Below are 21,154 nucleotides of genomic sequence, written 5' to 3'. Positions count from 1 at the left end.
TGATACCTTTGTCCCACTGTTTCACCTTCAATCCCTATGACTCACTGAGATTATAATTTGGTGAGTATATTAGCTAATAAAACTGAGCCTCTGTACATACCCAGGCACTATAAGTGACTGCCTTTAAAATAAATTGGTTTTTTTTTAAAATGCCAAAATTTGTGATGTGTTTAATCTATCAGTTTTTAAGATACTTAGATCAAGAAAAGTATTTAAAGGGACAAACTATTCATCAATTCAATTATTTTGCAGTTGAATGTATCAATGATTGACCAATCTATCACTCATTAAAGCAAGAGATCGAGAGCAAATTTGGGTCCTACTTGAATTTGTTTCTTTCTTCACGTTCTATCCTTTGCAACCTTTCTTCTCTCTCCTGACGCCGTCTTTCTCTTTCTGCTGCCAAAGACTCCTGGTGCTGCCGAAAAGATGATGTAAGGAGACCACCCAAAGCTGGCCTGCAGAAAAGGAAGATCAGATTTCTCAGTGTCAGTTTTATTGATTATACTGGCAAAAAATGAGTAGCAATCATTCAGCAAGTAACATAATCCCAACCAGCAGAATGACATGGCAATATTTATGTATGGATCTTTCAAAGGATTGGCGAAGTGTCTTCCTGCTAAATTGATTATAGATTCTGTGATGAGCTGAAGAAAAACAATCAGGGTAGGCTTCTTAAATTGCCAAATTTCTGAAGCACAAATAAAGTATGTGCAAAAATTCTTCAGTCTATTTCAACTGCAGTATTATCTAAATATTTTTTTAACTTTATAATCCTGTTAATGGAAAAGCTGAAGCCTGTAAAGGATTTTTGAAATTTTAAAGAAAAAAACTGTTACGCAATGATGTTAAAAACAGATGTGTCACAAACACCTGAGAATCCTCTATACAGAAACACAAAAATAAAGAAAGATGTCAGAAGTGCCCTACAGAATTCAGATGCTCTCTTAAGTATCAGGCATATTTTTCTTTTATACATTAATAGGTTAGGTTACCATGATTTCCCTGCTGCATGCGCTGTAAGAACAAGATGAATCACATACTACAACATATCAGTAAAACACACAGGGACAGGCTTCTCAAACCATTCTTGAAAACTATGAGAAATTACAGCCTCTACAGTAAAGACTTTTCAAATACATAAAGCTACATTTATATTCACTTATAGTTTATCGTTGACATAGATTTTTTTATTGGCTTTGCTGTAAGCAGTATTTTGTCTGGGAGAGCGGGTCCTCTTACATAACCTTCCCCCAACATGGTGGTATTGGTACCACCAACCTCTCACATGGCAACAGAGTGACCTCAGAGTAAACGTCTTTCTTTCTGTCTCTTAGGGAAAATCTGTATTGTACAGGGTAGCTTTATACAGATGCACACTGATCAAATTAGACTGATAAAATCAGAAAGACATAACTCATGTAGAGCGGTTTCTGTGCATTGTTGTAACATGAGTTTTGCAATGAAAGGATTAATGAGAGAAATAGATACTGCCTTTTGTGAAAGGAGACTAAACCCTGCCTGCCTAGAGGAAGGTTCCTTAACTAGTAATGCAAACCTGAAAAAATTTCCCTTATTTTTAAGAACTCAGACCCTTTCCCTTATTTATTTACATGCCTATGGCTGCACAGTGTAGGCATTTAGCATAATGGCACCAGTTCACTAGTGAAAATAGGTGCAGAAGAAGACAAAAATATTAATGCAAACCTATCTTCCCCAAGTGTCTATGTCTGTACAAGAAGGAACACCACAAAACATAGGCATTTCTTTCAGCCCCACTGGCAGCAGGGCAGCATGAATATAATGTCAATAACTTCGATAAATTGAATTTCAATATGTCATATCCCACCCGCATAAACATTACATAAGATGGTATAAAACTTGATATTCTGTAAGCATCCCTGCTGGCACTCCTCCAAAGCTACAGTATCAATGCTGGATCACACTCAAAACCATAAAAATCTCTATTATGCTTCAGCACTAAGGAAAGGGGGAAAAAATCCTCAAACCCTGACAGTGAAGTACATGTGGTGAATTTTCCCTCGAGCATATTTTAAATTTATTTTAACTTTTGACCTCTTAGTGCATGTGGCAAGAGAAAGCTCTTAGCAGAAACAGTAGCACCACTGTACTAAAATTCAAAAGCCAGAGCTCCATCCCTGTGGTAGCATGAAAAACCATGGCTATATGGTTGGATGTAACATCAGAAATTACTCTTGGAAGGGGAAAAATGAACAGTGCCTCCATGTGAAGATATATGGAAATTAACTGGGAGAGATGGCAAAAGATGGTACCTATCAAGTCTGTGTTTTTATCTGTTTTGTGTAGTCAGCTTGATATCCCATCCTGCCCAGCTGCCATGAAGTCTGCAAACTCCATTTAGAGTCAAAAGAAGGTATGGCTTAAAAAAGACTGAAGGAAAATTAAGGGGAAGGATGGGGTGATGCTGAGAGACCAAAAGAGTGGTTGTAGCTCTGCACATCATCTAGCAGGTTGGAAACCTTCAGCTCTGACTGAGCTCTTTGAGACCCTACAATAAATGTACATTTTAATGCAAGGGATGGCAAGGAAATCATGTGGAGATGCACAGCTTAGTCCTGCAGACAGGATTCTAAGCTAACCCTGGTAGTAAAATACCTCCACATAAAACACCTTGTTTGGAGGTTTGATCTAGCATAGTTTGGCTAGCATTGCTCACTGGGCTAAAATTTGCAGCTGTATGAACAGCAGCCTCACAATCTAAATAGAAAATCCACAGCCATATGTCCAGACGAAGAGCCAATGTCCAAAGAACTAAAAATGTTAGCTTGCCATCTCTTCAAAACGAATCAAATCAAGAATAATTAGTCAAAACTTGGCACTTCTGTGTTTCTCACTGGTTATGAGTGCATACTTCAGCTGAACTACAAGCTGCACACACACACACACCCAATTCAATTCCTTTGTCCCAAACACAGCCATATTGCCTTCAACACTTTGTTGCATGAAATGGTCAAATCTAACAGTCCAAGCTGCCAGAAGGTTCTGTACATAGAGGTCATAATTAAACAGACAGGAACATGGTCAGCTGACTCCTTGTGTGACACTGACTTCTTAAAGCACAAATAGCCAAGGTTTAGGTCTTCAGTCACATTTAGAAAACAGCAGGCAAAGAACCAGCACTGCTATGGCTGAGTTAGTGCTCGCTTAGTGGTTACACCCTGTGGAGGCCAGCCCGCTCAACCACACACATCTGCCCTTGGTGGGGACCACACCTCACACCAAATGCTGAGACCAGCTGCCTTATGAAGCCTCATAAACTCACAGCTTCACTGCTGCTATCAAACACTGTAGCTCAACTGGTGTTTGGGTGCACCAATACTCTTTTTAATGTGAACTGAAACTGAAAATGTGCAGATTTTAGTATTTAGTATTGGCAATTTTCTGTTGGTAATTTTCTACATGTGCATGAACTAAACCTGGGACAAGCAGGTTACTTTCAGGGTATACAAACCTGTAAAGCAGCCAGAGGAAAAGCAAGCATTAAGAGGTATTCCTCAAAAATTCTAAACAATTTGAAAAGGGATTTGTCTATGTACAGTCTGTCTACAAAATCTGATTTTTGTTTCTGTATTTCCCTGGCAATAACACTTAAAGTAAATGTTCCCTTTCAGTGAACACATACTTGAATTGCAAATGGCAGCATGGCTGGCCAAACCAGCTGGTGGGAAGGCCTGGGCTGAGCCTTTGGATAATTTTGTTGCTTTGATGCTGTTTGAAGGGTGACAGTGCCTTCAGACCTCAGGAATTTTTAGGTCTTATTGCTGTAGGCTGCATTTTAAAAATGGATAAGCATGAAAAGGCTAAAAAACTTCTGGCATTGAATCAAAGGTGATAAGAGATTTTAACAGAAAAGAGAATGTGAATAGTCAGTGAAAGTATAACAGAGTGATCACTCACAAAATGGGGTTATAACTAATACATGCCAGCATTTTAGCGCTGGTGTCATATGTTACCAGCTGGTAATATCAACCATTTGTGCAGTTCCACAAATACAATCCAGAAGGATGCTTACTCTTACTGCTTTCAGTCTTGTAGAGAATGCAAGGCTATTAAGAATGGACTGTTAATATAAAAAATGTTAAGAAAAGCTTTCTTATGCCTGCTGTTAAAACCAGTAAAAGCTAAACAAGCTATGTTATTACATTCTCATTCCAGAAAGAAAACACACAATAAGAAAGCATCTAGGTCTATGGATTTGTAAATAGAGCTCCTCACCACAGCATCAGGACACGGGGCCAAAGAGGTCATTAGTTACTTATCTTACTGGAAGAAGAGATGGGAAAAGGAAAGAAGGGGGGGGGGAGGGGGAAGAAGGCAAAAAATATACACAGAGTATAGGATATGAAGCTAAAATGTTGACTGAAGGCCATAGCTCTCCTGAATAAAAATTCAGCTAGCCTGACCTACAGCATTTAACAAAGAATTAATAATCATTATTATAAACACACACTCAGGCAGACACAAGATCTCTCACACTTTTTTGTAAGTTCTTGAAGTTTTCTGAAAATACTCCATCACGGACTATATACTGTGAAGAGGAATATGTGCCCTGAATTACTCTAATCTTGTTGCAAACTGAAGAAAATATTTCTGTCTTACTCTAAGCGCTTTGTTGCAGCAAAACTGAAATTCTGAACTTCAAATGTTCTTCATTCACTTAAGCTCTGAAATACTCTTTTGTGACTGCCTTTCCCTCTGTTTAGTTGACTTTTTAAAATTTGCTAAATAGAAATGGTTATCTATAGGAAGAACACAAAATTCCAATGTCTATTTTTAGGAGCTAAAAAAAATTAACAGATGACTTATGAGAGGAAATCCCTTTAGGTCATAAGGTTAATATTCAGGATTGTCTTTAGTACAACATGGGTCAAAGTCATTAATAACTTTAATAAGGAAGCACTAATTATTTAATTTTGCAAAGTGCTCCTGTTCCAGCAGTCATGGGAATGCTACAGGGAGGGTACAACAGTCGGCAGCTCCTACTCAGGCCTTAAGTAACTCTAAATGTCTCTTGGCTTTAACAAAATAAATCCTCTTTCCAGCTTAGAAAGAGACAAAAGGGGAGACAAAGCTGCCAAGAGCCATATTGCTTTTCACAGTTAAAGAAACTCCCTGTGTGTTATGTCTCCCTACATGACACGGCAAATTCAAAAGCATGTTGATATAAGACTTTGCAAACAGACTAAACATTACTTAAGGAAACTTTACAAAACTTCTCTCAAAAATAAACAGAAAAATGAGAGATAAAACTACTGACTAATGCTTCCTTTAAGAAAGAAACTTGAGAATGGCCAAGAGAAGAACTGATTAATGTTAGCCTTTTAAGTGGCATGGGGGACTACCCGAATTAAAGCTACAGCAGGACGGAGCTGCACAGAGCCTGGGCAATGCACAAGGACTTTCAACATACATTCTCCTCTTCCAGCTGACCTGAGCAGATTTTACACTGTGCTGCTGTCTTCCTCCAACCTGCAACTTTTCATCCTCACGTGAGTTACAACTTGCCTGGAAGTGCAGAGCCCACATGTAGATCCAGGCTAAGGTGGGTGTGCCCCAAGGATCAGCACTGCACATGGCGTGTTCAGCCTGCAACACTGCAGTCTGAAACCATAACCAGTTCATGCTTCTGTTTAAACATATGCCCTATGATGAAGTCCACAAAGCTGCAATCAAGAATATTGCTTACACAGTAGTTCAACAGGCAGCTAGGCCAGAGCAAGCCACCACTGCTTCCCAAACTGTAAATCATCAAGTAATTCCTAAGGTCATTTTTCCTCTTAAAATCTCAGCAATAAAGTTGAGGCTTTTGCCCTGGGCCACTATTATCATCTACCAAGCTATCCCTTCCTCATTATGTTAGTCAGAGTGAGAGATGTGCTTGGCATTTACCACAAGGAAAAAATCGTGATGATCTGTAGTCTGAGAGCCCAGAAGTACACACAGAAAGAATAGAAAGCCAAGGAAAGAGGAGCTGTTCTTGGGAGAGCAGCAGCTTTTTAGGCTGTATAGCAGGTTTTGTTTCATAGGTTTCTGTTTTACCTTAGTGCTTAATAACTGGAGTAAGGGAACTGCAGAGCACAAATTAGTGATAAATGGCAAACAAAACAAAACAAAACCAAACCAAACCAAACAAAACAAACCTGCCAAGAAGTTTCCTCCAGCAGCATCTCCCTGGTGTTGTCAATTACTGAGACCTTTAATTCTAGTAGAAAATCTAACTGGAAAAGCTGTTCAGCATTCTCAAGCAGGTTTTTTTTTTGTTTGTTTTGTTTTGTTTTGCTTTAAAGAAACAGAAATTTGAAAGAAAGCACCAGATTTCCAGCAAATAACTATTTCAGGCACCTGGAAAGGGAATGAAACTCAAACGAAGAGTATTTGCAGATTTTTGCTGCACTTTATGCTTATGCTTCAGGTATGGTGTTTAACTGTCAAAGGAGAAAAAAACATCTATTCATCTAGGCATGCTAATCTCACTGCCTTTGACTATTTTAGAAACAAATGTGTGAAGGTACACTTAATTTGAAAGATATAGAAGAACATGGAAATGAACACTCAACAGTCAAGGCGCTGCATCATGGGAGCTGAAGGTAACATATTGCTGTAGATCACAAAGCAAGTAAGATGGAAAACATATTAAAGAATGTGAAGTATATTTCATATTTCTTAAGCCTATTTTCTAATGCTCTGGAAAAGCTGGAGATGCTTCAAACAGGAATAATCTGCGACACCATAGCAGGCCTTTACCAAGCTTGGAGAGTTGGAAGAACTTCTGAGGGACCAGCCAGAGGTGGAGACCAAGTTCACAGTGACAGGCCAAGAGCCTCAAGAAGTGGAGGTTTGCGAGCTGCACTTTCTGGCATTTGATTTAACAGATAGAGGCGAGACCATGAACTCTTGCTGCTTTGGCAAGCAGTGCCCCGAGAAGGCTTTCTGAGCTAGGCTAACTGTACTACTGTTTGACTGTCAGGCCCAGGGGGAACCATCTCCTGGCAAATGCATCAGGAGAAACCCACCCTGGCAAACACACCAGCAGGATATTTTTCTGGTAGTGGAATGAATCAAAGCTGGTGCTGAATTTAGGAGCTCTTGCCTAAAGTTACACTCCTTCACGATCTCCTCTAAGGATAGCCATGATCAACAATGCAAACACTTCACCACCAAAAGGACACTATGAGGGGGTGTGAAGCTTTGCCAGTAACAAGTCTGATGCCCAGCAGCAGACTCCAGGCTGCAGTTTCAATTTGAGTGACTGTCTTAGATTAATAGTCCGACAAGGCAGTCTGGATAGACAGAACTATCCTAGGTGTGAGCATAAGGCATGGAAATACAGACTAATCTTACAACACCTTCTGCCCCCAGGCAAGGGGCCAGCTCAGAGGGAGAGAAAAATGCTTTTCTCCCTGATGTGTTTCAGTCATGCACTGCTCTTCCCCTTTGTTACTAAAATTTATGAGGTTATGAGAGTGATTTTGGTTTTTTTATTAACTGGATAGAAAGAGTTAATAGGTGATTTAAGTTGTGAAGAGCGGGAGCAGTGTATTTATGGAGCAAAGGACTCTCTGGCATTAGAAAACAGGCAGACTTGGTAAAACTTCCTATGGATTAGGAGCAACTTTCACAAGCAAAGAGATACAAGAGAACTGACACACCCCTTCTTCTCTCCCAGTGAAGGACTGAACAGAAAGTCCCCTGCAATTTGCCCTTCTTCAGCAGGATTCCCGTGGCTGCAATATGTACTTCAGAAGCATGGCTCTCCACAGGGGACCCAGGGAAATGAGAGAGAACAACAGCATTGCAAGAACTTGCCAAAAGGCTGCAGCTGTATTTAGAAACAGTAAAGTAAGCCTTTTCTTCTGCTGTACAATCAGAAATACATAGAAGATGTGTATTTCAAAGAACAAAATCCAGCTACTTTTGCACTGATTTATACTGCTCTTATGATTCCCTACTGATCTCAGGCAAAGAAGGTTTAAAAAGTATGAATGTCAAAATGTCAACCACACTGCTTCTTTCCACCTAAGTTGTAGCTCTTGTTTACATATGCAATATGCAGCCAAGGGTTTGAAAGGCCTGTCAGGGCAACTGAATGGAGCACGAATCATTGTGCTGGGCACTGCTCTAAGTGCTGCTTCTTCCTTCCTCCTCATTCTCCAAGGTCAGATAAATGGTACCAGGAACTGCATCTGAAGCTCTTCCCTGCATGATAAAAGACAGGAATCTTTCTGTGAAGGCTTTGCATGACTGCAGCATAAGCTGAAACCAGAAAACACACCTTGGAGCTAACCATAGATACGCATCTGCTTCTTATCAAGTGTCTTCCTCTCCACCCCCCCATCCTTTAACTTTTTTTAGGTGTTTGAATCCGTGTAAATTTTTACCATCAGGAGGTAGGAAATAATGTTTACATAATCTAAGGCAAACACCATTCATAGAAGACTCTGAAAACTTCCACAGTATGTTCCATTTACTAATTAGTGCCAAGCATTGAGTCATGCACTACACGGCCTGCTCTCCAATAAGCAAATTCCATCCGTCAATCTCTACATGGGCATTTCTTCAATGCATCTCTTTCAGGACAATGAAAGAAAAGAAGGCTTCTGCTCTTCTTCAAAGCAGTCAGTTCTTTAGAGCTCACAGAACTATACATCTGCAGTGGCAGCACTCTCAAAAAGAACAGGACAATGCAAAATGGCATCTGAACCTGTTTAATTATCTTTCAAGATATAACTGCATCTATTCTGCAGATGCAGCCGTGGTGTATACACATTTTTCACACTTCTCATATACAAGAAGCATCAGGCTGTAACATCCCTCAAATGTAAAAATGCAGAAGCCCTGGTGAGTTCATGAACTACCATGAACAGCAAACTGCAAATTTAAACAGGAGTACAGAGATTTTTATCATGTGAGGTGGAAAGCAGCAAACATAACCTTGAAGGAAAGACAGAGATGCGACTCTTAGCACTGTGTTCAGTCACTTAGAACATGTAAGAGAGATCTGACAGTTGAAGGTAAAGCACTTTACAGTTTCACAGAAAAAAGAAAGAAGAGGTGTGATAGCTGGAAGATGCTGCTAGAAAAACTGGCCTCAAAATATAAAATATTTTCCTAGCAGTGATGATAAATATTGGAACGTTTTCAGGAGAAATCATGCGCTGCCACTTGAAAACACGTGAGAGTAAGGGGTCTTTCATTTAGCTTCTGTGAGACCCATTATAGGTCACAACAGATGATTGCAGAGCTCCCCTCTGGCCTGACTCTCCATGAATCTGCAAATTTTACAGCTTCATCCTGTGGGGCCAAGGCATTTTGGCTCCAAACCAGCAAGGCACTTACGCACACGCTGAAATGAAAGCTGGCTTTCTTTGCTGGAGCAGGGCCAGCGCCATCAGCCTCTTGCAGGACAAGCCCAACCATCTTTAGCCATCTCAGCGTTTGACCACTTTGGGGTTTCTGTGCTGAAGTAGCAATCAGAAGCTCACAAGAGCAGGGGCTTGGAAGTCTTAAACTTCCCAAGCAGCAGGATACTTTTAACTCTTGCTTATCCTGCATCTATTTTGCTGAGGTAAAAGGGGGTGAAAATGCTGGTGTAGAGTTTATTATTATGGTTGTACTCGGCAGTAATTTAATTGAGATCAGGAAAGACAAACCGAGGCAAGGTACTCCAGGAAGATGAGCAAATGAAAAACAATGCCTTTCTCCAAAGAGAAACTTAATGTAATTACTCACTTGAAAAAATGGGTTAAATCAATACCTCATGGCTAGAAATACATGTATGCTGGAAGAACCTAACTTGAACCATTCTGAGTAGCAGCCTGGAAAGGATGTGAGGCATGAGGAAGGTTCAAACATATATACATACACAAACAAAAACTCCTACATATATAGAAATATGCCAAAGAGTCATTAACAAAAATTAACTGGAATACAGAAAAAGGATCCTGTAAAAAACCCTAAGTTCAGAAAACAGGGTGGGAGATGCAATTTTTATGAATTAGAGGCCAGTTTGGAAACAAACAATCCAAACCCCATCTGGCCTAATTGAGTATTATTTAATTAAATTATGATATTAAATTATTGAATTAAATTAATTAAAAACTTTTATCTTTCCTTCTTAAAGTCAGCATGACATTCTTTAAAGCTCTCAGTTACTCTCAGGTTGTAACAGATATTTAATTTCTAGTGGTGAAAATCTCTTGCCAAGAATTTCTTTCATGTATCCATAACATTTTCCTATCTTTTTTCTTCCCCTAGTACTTTACATAATTCAAGAGTATTTTGATTGTTCGAATTTTTTTTTTTTTTTCTCATTTGGGTCTTTATTCCCTTTTAATTTTTTTTAAAGCAAGCTGATAACTAGTAGGTTTAAGAGCTTGTTTTAGCTATAGCAAAAAATGTTTTGCTTTTGATGAAATACAATGAGATATATCATGTATTTTCAAGAAAGCACAAGATTATGGCCTAGGAAATTCTGAGCTAAGCATGTTTCCAAGATTTTGCAGTTGATTTAAGATGATAGATGTGAAAATAGATCTATCTTTATTTATTTTTAAAAACGGAAAGAAAGACAATGTGTTTTAATTCACCTTTTAATACTTAGAACAGCATATGTGCAAAGCAACTCTGCTTTATCCATTTAAGTGGAAGAAACAGAAGTGGGATGGAAATACACCCAGCCTTTAACACCAAGTCAGACAGAAAGGCTTGAGAATGAGTGGGAAATGAACACATTTAGATTTTTGTCCATTTTTTCCCCAACATTAGAAAATATCTGGCTAGAAGCTATTTCCAGTACCCATTCAGAACAGCTTACATTTATCTCCTTCATCCTGTCTGCAAAGGAACTGTTGTCAAAACACTGATTAATTTACAAACCTGTCAGATTTGGTCTCCTGAGGCGGTGACAGAGTTGTCCCATAACGAGTAGTGGGTGTTGTAGGGGCACTCACACCAGCATAAGGTCGTGGAGAAGAGTAAGAGCTGCTGCCATAGCTATTGTATCTGAAGAAATGGGAAGAAAAGTAGGAGAAAGGGAGAGACAGGAAGAATTCGTCAGCAAACAGGCATGCAACAGTAAATCCTCTTGTTTACAGGGTGGTAGTGATCCCATACCCCAGAACTTCTCAAATGTTCACCTTCTGAAAATGTTGCTCTATTCCAAATATGCAACCAAGCATGTACTCTTAAGATCAGCCATGGCATGAATATACATGATGAAAACAGTGAGCTATGGGTAAGGAAAATAATGAGAGATTTGAATGGTCCTCTCAAACGACAACTCAGAACAGGAATACTTGAATTACTACTCAATTACTCAAAATTATTAGCTGTTTTGGGAGCTGATATCCAGCCATTACGAAAGGGATCAAAGCAACCCAAGACAGCAATATTCTTATCTAGTAAAATTAAGGAAAGTGGCAGCGCTCCTGAGACATGATCTGAACATGGACATCCATGACTTGCAAATGCTTGCATTTTAAATGGAAAGCAACCACATTCTTTTCAATTAAAGCTGGCAGTATTTTCTTTCCCCTCCCCCAACATAAGTAATAGCTTATGAGCCATTTCTTTCAATGTCTGTAAAAAATCATCACCATGGTTAAAAAGACATGTCTCCGGAAGCACGGCTTTAGAAATTTCTATCAGCCCTTCTCTCCATTAAAAACCCCATAAACTCACTTCACTTCAATGTGAGCTTGCTGATCAAAGAGAAATTGTTTCCAGGACTCCTGGAACGGCCACCTCCCCAGAGTCCCTTCTATCAATGTTTTCATCCTGGCTCCCGTGCTGAATAGAAAAGGCAGTTATGTTGCTTTACTGTGCCTTTTAACCATAGTACTTTAACAGCATGTCAAGAAAAGATTCCTAATTTGGGAAAATGTTAATATTTCTCTAATATTAGATGGCATCTAAGACAATGCCATTTTCCCACGTGGAAAGCATATGGTGCTCTGAAGATCAGTACTCTGCGAGGCCAACTCATCCAAACAACAAAATTCATTTCAGGAAACAGAGCAATATCGTTTTCCTTATTATAATTCTTAAGATATAATATATCCTCCTTCACTATATCTTTTCTCTGCTGCTTCTTCCCTTGCACACATCGGCACTCAGTAATTTCACTCAGCAATTTTATTTGAAAAGGCTGGTTAGTTTCCTTCAGCTCCATTTAGCACACTCATCTAGCCATGCAAAATTTCAGTCAAAGTTTCAAGCTTCACTCCCTAGGGTTCAACAGCCTTGCTGCCTGCCAAGGCCCATGCTAAAATCAGAATAGATTTCAGCTGGGTGCTTTTACAATGGAAGGGATCGTGCTTTAGAGAACGTGTCCCCTTGGACAACAGTTCCAGGTTTATGCTTTAGAAAACACCCCTCTTCCCTCATCTATTTTTGAGACACCATACTGACACCATTCCAGCAACAGGGGAATAATTTTGGAAGAAAATTCTAACATGCATGTTTCTGAGCTACAAAAGGAATTTTGCAGGAAATAATTGCTGTCCAGGCCTTCTTGCTATAGAAGAAAAGTAACTAGAAACTGTAGACAGTAGCCCACTGGAGGCTGTGTAATGGGACAGTGTGGAGCTTCCCTGGTAGCACAGACCTGGCTTGGGTCTTCTTTCCAACAGCCTCAGCCCAGAAAATGTTTTGACTGCACCTGTACTGAGTGAGCAATGAGAAAACTCCATTGTCCTGATAAGAACTTAGAGCTCATCTGGTATGTTCCTGACACAGAAACCTCCATTTCCATTTTGATCAACTGTAAGGAGACCTTCTTATCAACCATTACACGTGCTTTCCTTCTCCTCTGCCCCATGAAAAAGCTGACATAGCGCAGAACCCTTTTTCAGACCAAGGAATTTCAATTAGTCCAAAGATAACCCTCATGAAAATGGAGGGAATGCACCTCCTATGTCCTCAGACTTACAACTATTAAAAAAAATCAAATTCAGAGGGACTGGTCTGGACACAACATCCCTACGTATCTAATTTAGAGGAACACTGAGATGCTGGAATAGGAGCAAGGCAAGACCAGAACACCAGGGTAAGTCTGTAGCCTGTACACAAAGTTTATCTTTCTAACCTTCCTCTGGTACTGGCTATTGCTTCCATTTTCCCTTCTTGTCTCATGTATCAGTGTTGATGCAATTGTCTTATCCAGGAGCATTCACCTTCAAGACATTTGCCTCTTTTATGGGCTCATTACTGACTAAATTGTGCAAGCTTTGCCCTCCTTCTCCTCCAAATAAACCCAGAAGAATGCCCATCCCCACACCACACTCTCAAACCTGTGTAGTAACTAGAAGCAGAAAAGATGGTCAGAGGAAAAAAAAAAAATCACTGCAGAAATACTAAATGTTGCAGGAGCAGGAGGTATTTAGGAATCTACTCTCTAAAGTGTAACAGCAGCAGCAATGGGAGACCAATAAATGAGTGTGAGAGGTCTAAGGGAAAAATGCACCTATCAAGGAAAATGTAAATTTACAGGAATTCCAGTGTTCAAGTTGCAGGTAAAGGACAAATATGTGAACTAAGTCACTTGTCAACAACTACTTGGATTTACAGGCTTTTCAGCAAAATGAAAAAGGTACAAAACACACCCACCTATTAGGAGAGAAAGATCAAAAATTAAAAGGATCAAAGGAATCAAAACATTTGTTTACATGCAGAAATTCAGAAGGACTCCTGGAGAGAAGAAGAAATAAATATCCATACAATATAAATGTACATTTTCAGCACCTAATTCAAAGAACACTGAAAGCTGTGAGAGACAGAAAAAAAATCATCAACCTCTTTTCGAGGTGATTCTCTATCACTGTTTTTAGTGCTACTTACAGTCAATCTCTTTTAGCTGGAAACAGACAGACACAAACCAATATTTTTTTTTAAGTGGGTGGGATGAGGAAATTAAAGTTAAAAACTAAGCAAAATGCATGAGGAACAAGTGAACTCAACAGATGTTGTGGAGATAAAACTGTCTATTCTGAGTGCTATGTTATCTTTATAGATCTCTTATTATAGGCATGAGCTGAAATTGTACATGAGGCAGACACGCACTGTAATCAAACAACAAATTTAGGATTTGGCAGTTCAGCCTTGAAGCCAGGACTTCACCCCTGAATTTCAAGTGCTGATCTGACCTCTCTTGGCCTTATAGCAGAAGAGCTCCATTAATTTTCATGAAATCACGTCTGCAAATTACATTGTTGTAAATGAGAGCAAAACAGCGCTCCTTTCTGTGATCTCCCAAATCATGGGTTATTTATCCACTGCTCTATAAAGGAGGCCAGGATACTTATTAACTACAGACATGGAAGAAGAGTAAGATCAAATGAGGTCAACAAAGGCAAGAGGGAAACATTGAATCAAAATACAGCCTTACAGGGCTAAAACTAGTACAGTATGTTCTGGAAATAATACAACACAGAGTAACATTATTACCACTGTAAAATTCTTGAGAGGTGTTATTCATTTATCTAAAAATTAATGTCAGCTATATAAAATCTACCTGTTTTCCCTCATCATTTCTGCTTCCTTCTCTTTCACAGATGCTGGAGACTCTTCAAAGTCATATGAGAAGAGGTGAAAAGGAGTATGTGGTACATAAGGTAATTTCTCCACTGTTGGAGATGCCTTTGGAGTAATGGATGCTGAGGAATTTTGGGGAGAGCTCAGCAATGCTGTTGCAGGTGAAGATGGTGATGAAAGGACAGAATTATGATGAGAGACAGATGAGTCAGGCACAGAAGAGGAGTTGCTAGAAAAGCTCTTCGCTCTAGAGCAGGCGAGAGGCCTCTCAGCTGGAGAAATGGCACTGGAGACAGCTGAAGAGTCAGAACACTGTGAAAAGTTTTCCTTCACAGCCTCATGCACATCTGGAACCTCACTGCAGGGGGAAAAAATCATTAGAAAGGGAAGAGGAGAGAAAAATGGGACAAAGGGACATAATAGATAGTAACACTTTCAGGGGAAAAAAACCTAGGTAGAGTCAGACAAACAAAAACTTCCAAAATTTAGACAACCATCACATATTTTTAAATAAAGAGAACTCACATCTTTGTATCCCAGTGGGATTCTTCTTGGGGTTGGAAATACTGGTGAAAGGAAGCAACTCATTCTAAAGCAAAAGAGGGGATTTAGCCTACAGGCTTCAGAACTAATTTTCATGAGCCTTTTCACAACTATTTTTGGAACAATTTTTGTGTAATTCAAGTTAAGTTGTAAACATCATCAGAGCAGTAGAAAGCAGACTCAGCACACTGGGAAATGTTCCATGGAGCACAGATGCTTCAAGATACAGTCTGCAGGACTAGGACTGCTTCTCCAAGTCCAGATATCTGACTATCATATGCCCTGGGAATCTGATCTTTTTACTAAAAATGTTCATCCAACAAAAATGAAAATAAAATAAGTACTCAATTAGCACTGTTCTGTCCAAATTCAGGTTTAGAATGATCTCAAAAGCAACACCTAACAGGTATTTGTCTAGGTATAAAGACACTAGTTTCTGGTTTCTCTGAGTGTCAGCATTCCATGTTGGTGTTACACAGAGACCTGCAGAGTTTGCATGAAAGGAAACAGAAAACACATCTGCCTTGCTCTGCTGGAGGCAGATGTTGGTGAGTGACAGAGAGCACAAGGCAGGTGAAAAGCCATGGGATCTGCACTCCAAGATGTCTGTTTTCACTAGTAACTCCAGCATAAACACTGTGCATGGGCTTTGGGCTGGATCACTTAGCAAGTGGCTGATTTCATTCTCCCAAGACCACTTCTGTAATCCCCCAATAGGCATGGAAGGCACGGCCCTTATCTGAGGACTATGGGCTTGGCACAGCATATGAACAAAAACACAATACATGTCACATATGTTGGGATCCTATGAAGTTAATCATCAGGTGTATACCAGGTAATTGTTTTCACAATGGAAAATCTGGAAACCTTCATCTATTGCACCTGCTGTGCTTGACAGGAGACACTGAAGCCAGGCCAGTCCCACTTGACAGCATCTAACATGAATAGCCAGGTTACAGATCATTTTTGTTATGCTACAGTGAAAGAAGGTACTTAGTAAAGTCATGGGAATATCACCCAGTTAACTTACAGTAATTATTATTGTAAAGGACCAATGACCTACAAACACATCATGCTCTTCACATGGCTCTTCCCCACTTTTTTTAGCAGTATTTTAGTATATTCATGAGATTTACCATGAACTTGTGTCTTAGTTTTGAATTTTAAGAATCAGATTTGAGGAAATTATCACTTAATTTTGAAATTTCAGGCAGCCATTGGCAAGATTTGCAGACTGGAAGATAATAATAACAACGGTACAGTATTTTCTTTGGAACTCACACATTAAACAGTTTCCTTTCTTCCTTCTGTGCTGTATAGTGTCTGCATGAATGTGGTTTATGTAAAAAAAAAAAAAAAAAAAAAAAAAAAAAAAAAAGCAATCTCATTTGCTGAGTTGCAAAGCCAAATAATTTAATCTAAATCAAATGGCTGTCTGGAACAAAAATGTACTTTCTTGCTTCCAATTTATTATGATCAAGTTGCCAAATGCCAAACATATATATATCTCAGAAATAAGTGGAAAATTTTACACGTGAGTATTGATAGGTGATTTGCTGATATCTATATATATACAGGTGGGCAGGCATTTATAAAATTTTATATTTATACACATATATATCAGTTTTGCCTCAAAGTAGTTCTTTGCTATTAAAACATGAACAAAACTTATAAGAAACCATAGGCAGCATTCAAAAAATGTCAATTTACTGCATAGCAACAGGTATTCCAAATAAGGTTGCATGATGAAGATAGGGATGAAAACCTAAGAAACCAAGCAACATCCTCAGCATTGTAGTTTTTCATCATCATCTTAACTAAGAAGTTAAACCAAACCATGCTTGGAAGTTATGCTTTCCACTACAGCTTTTAAGATTTGTGAGCATTACATAAAGGGAGTGAGTGCAGACAGTTCGTAGTGCACTGAGCCTACAGAATTAAACATGTTTCCATCACCATTGCTACCCACCAGCCCCCTCCCCAAGGTTTTTAAATGCAAAAGAATTTCCTTGGGGGGTGGCTTTAACAGGTGATCAAGGAATGTGAGTGAAAAGGTGGATGCTGTCGCACACTGTGCTGGTGAGTTCATGCCAGAGCCTGAAGAAAAGGTGGAGGGACAATGCTGAATCCTGGTACCTGGCTTTGACCTGCCTATTGGCCTCTTCCTCCCCCTCATCCTCAGTATTGGGCTCTGTGACTGGCTGTTCTTCTTCCTCCTCTTCATACTCGTCCTCTCTGAGGTCAGACCAAGGAAAGAGGCATGCAGTGGGATGGACAGAAAGAAGGTGGAAGAGAAAACAATAATGAGTCCCCAGAAAAAGAAATGCAATGAAGTTAGAAATGGAAGGAAAAGACTGATGAAGAGGGAGTTATGGCCCTCCTATGTTAGACAAAAAGCCACCTATAAACTTCCTGCTAAGTATGTGCTTGCACAAGGGTAGCTACCAATATAAAACTGCTATCTTCTCCCCATTTACATTTTTCCTATTAACTTTTAAGATTCAAAGCTGCCATTGCTTTTTCTTGAGCTTGGCTTCCCATTTGCAGCTGCCCTACCTGCAGAGGCATTAATGGAAAACATTCATGACAATACCAATGTTCAACTCATTAGTCATTAAGTTGTGTCTTTTTGGCTTAAAGGACAGCACACGCTGTGCTGGCATGGGACAGCTGGCACTGGACATCATGCTTTCTAAATTAACACAAATAAAATATTCCTGCTAAGTAACCAATAGCTCAACTGGAAAACAGAACAGGGTGAACCACTGAGCTAGAAATAACACAGAGACCAAATCAGTTCAGGACTATTTGCAAATAGCAATATTTAAGTTATCAGATGCCAGTACATGAATTATTTCAGTAGTCATTAGTACAGTCAGAGCAGGCTTCAGTTCAGCAGTAATTCTGGCAGAAGTGTAAGTCTTGCATAAAGCCTCTATAACCTACAAACCACATAAGTAAAATAGGAAAACTATATTAAACATAATGAAAAAGGGTACATTGTCTGCCTCCTGTCCCTCCTATCTGTGCTTTTAACCTACCCAAACTACGAGACTCATGGAAGATGTATTTGCAGTTGATACAGTTCTCCACTTGATTTAATGATGTATATACCACTAGGTTATGCTCCATGCAAAAAGGAAAACATACAATCAGTAATGAAGTTTGTAAGACATTCAAATTCCTTGCATTTTCCTGAAAGCTTTTCTTTCCTCTGATTCTGAAGGGATGCTCTGTGGATTTTTTTCCATTTAGAATTAGTTTTCATGTTATAAGAATAATGAATATTTACAGTGTGAGATCATGAACTCATTGAGTGCAATGCAAAGGGTCCGTCCAAAATTTGTTGCATTTATATAGAGTTAGTTACAGAAAAAACAGGAAAATGGCAGGGCCTGGAACTTTTCCAATACTCTGGCAAACATTTACAAAGTAAACATTTTCAACCATTCCTAAGGTGGCTTAGTGACATAACCATCTCAGTTGTCACCTCTTCATCTCCCTGTCCTCTCCACAAATATATACCTCTCTTACACAGACACCTCTCAACTTTCACACATTTACTCATTTACTGGAAGAAAGAAAAGAAAGAGTTGACCAGGGAGCATTCATAAAATCCCTTCTCCGTACTAGCTCAAGACTAGCTTTGCTCTTATCTCCTGTGAAGGGAAACTTCTGTATCTGCTAATCCTACAGCACTCACATTTGGGAAATAACCCATGAAGCTCTGTGGGCTCATGGTTCTCTGATTAGAGCACAATTAATCCTGTAATGCTGGCAGCACAGCTATTGCATATATGAGCAAGAGTGTCCCCATTATTGCTGTTTAAAGCTCCCACCAGGATTGCACATCGGTGATGTCAAAATGTCTCCTCTCCTCAGTTGTCTCAAATGACAAAAATCGTAACTGAAATACTCATCTGACATGGTGTATCTCATACATTTGAAAAAGTTCTTTGAGAATGTATTCCTCCTTACGAGGGCATGGCTGAAACAACAGGAGTTTACACAGCATGGAGAAAGAAGTGGAAAAAAATTTTAGGGACTGGAAAGAAATCATTCTTCTGTCAGGCCAATGACTCCTTCCTCAAGGGTCCTTGAGTTCTAGGTCAAAACCTTAGAAGAAGCTTGGACTGGAAAGCTCTTTTCCTTTACTAATATTAGGTGCAGGAGGGCAGCAACTACATGGCAAGTGGTTGGAAAAGCCAGAGGAAGGATCTGGCTGTGTGACTTTGTAGCAGAGATGATTGGTGTGTACAGAGGCAGGCATGCTCTCCAGTCTGGGGGAGCCAATGTGCTCAAGGGAAACTTGCAAAAAGGAAAGTGTGTGCATAGGGGAGAGGCTCAACATTCTGAACATCTTCTTTCAGCAACTAAACTCACAGTTTCAGAGCCCTTGAGTATCCTCAGAAAGGGGATCAGATACAGATCAGTGGAGAGGGATAAGCTCACAGGCAGCAATGATGTGTACTCTTCTTTTAACAAAAGCAACAGTGGCAATCATTTCAGTCTTATTAGAGGACAGATATTCTGTCCATAAAAACAGGTAGTACCTGCTAACTAAAGCTTTCCTAAGAGGTAGAAAAGGAAAATTTCTGTGTGAATATTTATTAAAATGGGAAAACACTAACTAGAGTCAGATGCACAAACACAACAGTAGACAGATTTGTGAATTCATCTGAACTGTTCAGAGTTATGGGTTCATTTTTGTGTGCAGTGGAGAAAGGATGATGTGGAAAAGCTCATTGTTCCTCTCACATACAGAGGCAAACTTGGAGTCAATGTAATAGTAGAATTAAATTAAGAAAAAGGACTTATAGGGAGGTTTCCAATTAAATGAGGTCGCAGAAGCCAGCATGTTTTTCAGTAGTGCAGAGGAATCTATCCTGTTTAACAAAAGGCAAATATTTATCCAGTGGCAGGGAGGAAGGGCTTCAGCTAATGCTGAAGGATCAGATATATTCAGCTAACCTTAAGGCTATTCATGGGTTACTTCAGTTTCATGGTGAAAATATCAGATTAGAAATATTTAAACAAAAGCTTTATAGCACTGAAAACAAATTTCAAAACAATCATTCTGTTTATTTTCATATTTAGAATGGATTACTGCTACCAGCTAACACCCCCACTAAACAAATAAACAAAACCCCAACCCCCCACAAATCTTTATAAAGTATATCATCGGTCATAGCAACTAACAAACATCTTCTAGGGCACAGGTTTTGCTCAGTTGTTTCGACTAAAATGTGACACAAAAGTATTTATAGCCACTTAAAATAATGTGCATGTTAAAAAAGACTATGAAAGTGCAGTTTTTGGAGTGAGAACCACTAGGGCAGCGAAACAAAATCTAGACAAAGGTTTAGACTAAAGGATTAACTTTTCTCCTTTTTACAATAAATAAATTTTAAAAAAAGAAAAAAAAAAAAAGAGTGCCAGTCAAACCTACCCTGCTGATATTAAATAGCTATTCAAAGCTGCAAAGAGAAAAACACTAATAAATACAGACTGATGAAGGGAAATTATAATAAAGGGACTCTTCTACAAGTTTAGCTAAAGGCAGGGCCAGAGTCCTTGAGGTGCCAGGCACTGTACCTCACACACCCCTAACCTAGTCACAGTTGGATGATTTTAAAACTAAGACACCACTCTAAAGACAATGTTCTTGTGGCTCCTAGTCCACAAGAACTCACAGCACCAAAATTTGCTCTCTGTCCCACTGGACCCTAGAGCTGAGCAATGTGTACAAGGTTCTGTGTAGTCTCTGTCTTCTCCAGGCTCTCCCCAACCTCTTTGTCTGCACAGTTTTGATGAAGGCAGCTTGAAAGAACTTAGGATTTCTTTGTTCTAGCCTGTAGCCCAGAAACACAAATTTCTCACTCCCCACCTCAAAAAAAAAAATACCAAAGGCAGAGCTAAAAGAAAAATCAAAGGCTGTGCTGAAGGAATAAAAAAAATCCCCAACAAACAAACAACCCCAACCAAACCAAACAAAAATCCATACCAACAAAGTAAGCACGAGCACAGAAACACATTCTGC

The 21,154-nt window shown here is 39.3% G+C and overlaps 1 protein-coding gene across 8 annotated transcripts in view; it reads right to left on the bottom strand.

The window, feature by feature from the left end:
- The window catches only part of FHOD3 (formin homology 2 domain containing 3), a 378,731-nt gene that overhangs the window by 81,233 nt on the left and 276,344 nt on the right, over positions 1-21,154 (bottom strand). For 6 of the 8 annotated variants that reach the window (XM_069004140.1, XM_069004136.1, XM_069004132.1 and 3 more), the window contains 4 exons: positions 17,251-17,349; positions 14,552-14,929; positions 10,918-11,043; positions 324-458 (listed from right to left, as the gene is read on the bottom strand). In XM_069004140.1, coding sequence (XP_068860241.1) covers positions 324-458; positions 10,918-11,043; positions 14,552-14,929; positions 17,251-17,349 — 738 coding nt within the window. The remainder of the gene's footprint in view (positions 1-323; positions 459-10,917; positions 11,044-14,551; positions 14,930-17,250; positions 17,350-21,154) is intronic. The other 2 variants (XM_069004138.1, XM_069004139.1) reach the window with 1 other exon arrangement.

Source organism: Aphelocoma coerulescens, chromosome 2 (genome assembly GCF_041296385.1).
Source record: "Aphelocoma coerulescens isolate FSJ_1873_10779 chromosome 2, UR_Acoe_1.0, whole genome shotgun sequence".
NCBI lineage: Eukaryota > Metazoa > Chordata > Aves > Passeriformes > Corvidae > Aphelocoma > Aphelocoma coerulescens.
Note: the sequence above shows the minus strand (reverse complement) of the source record. Positions and strands in the feature narration are given on the sequence as shown.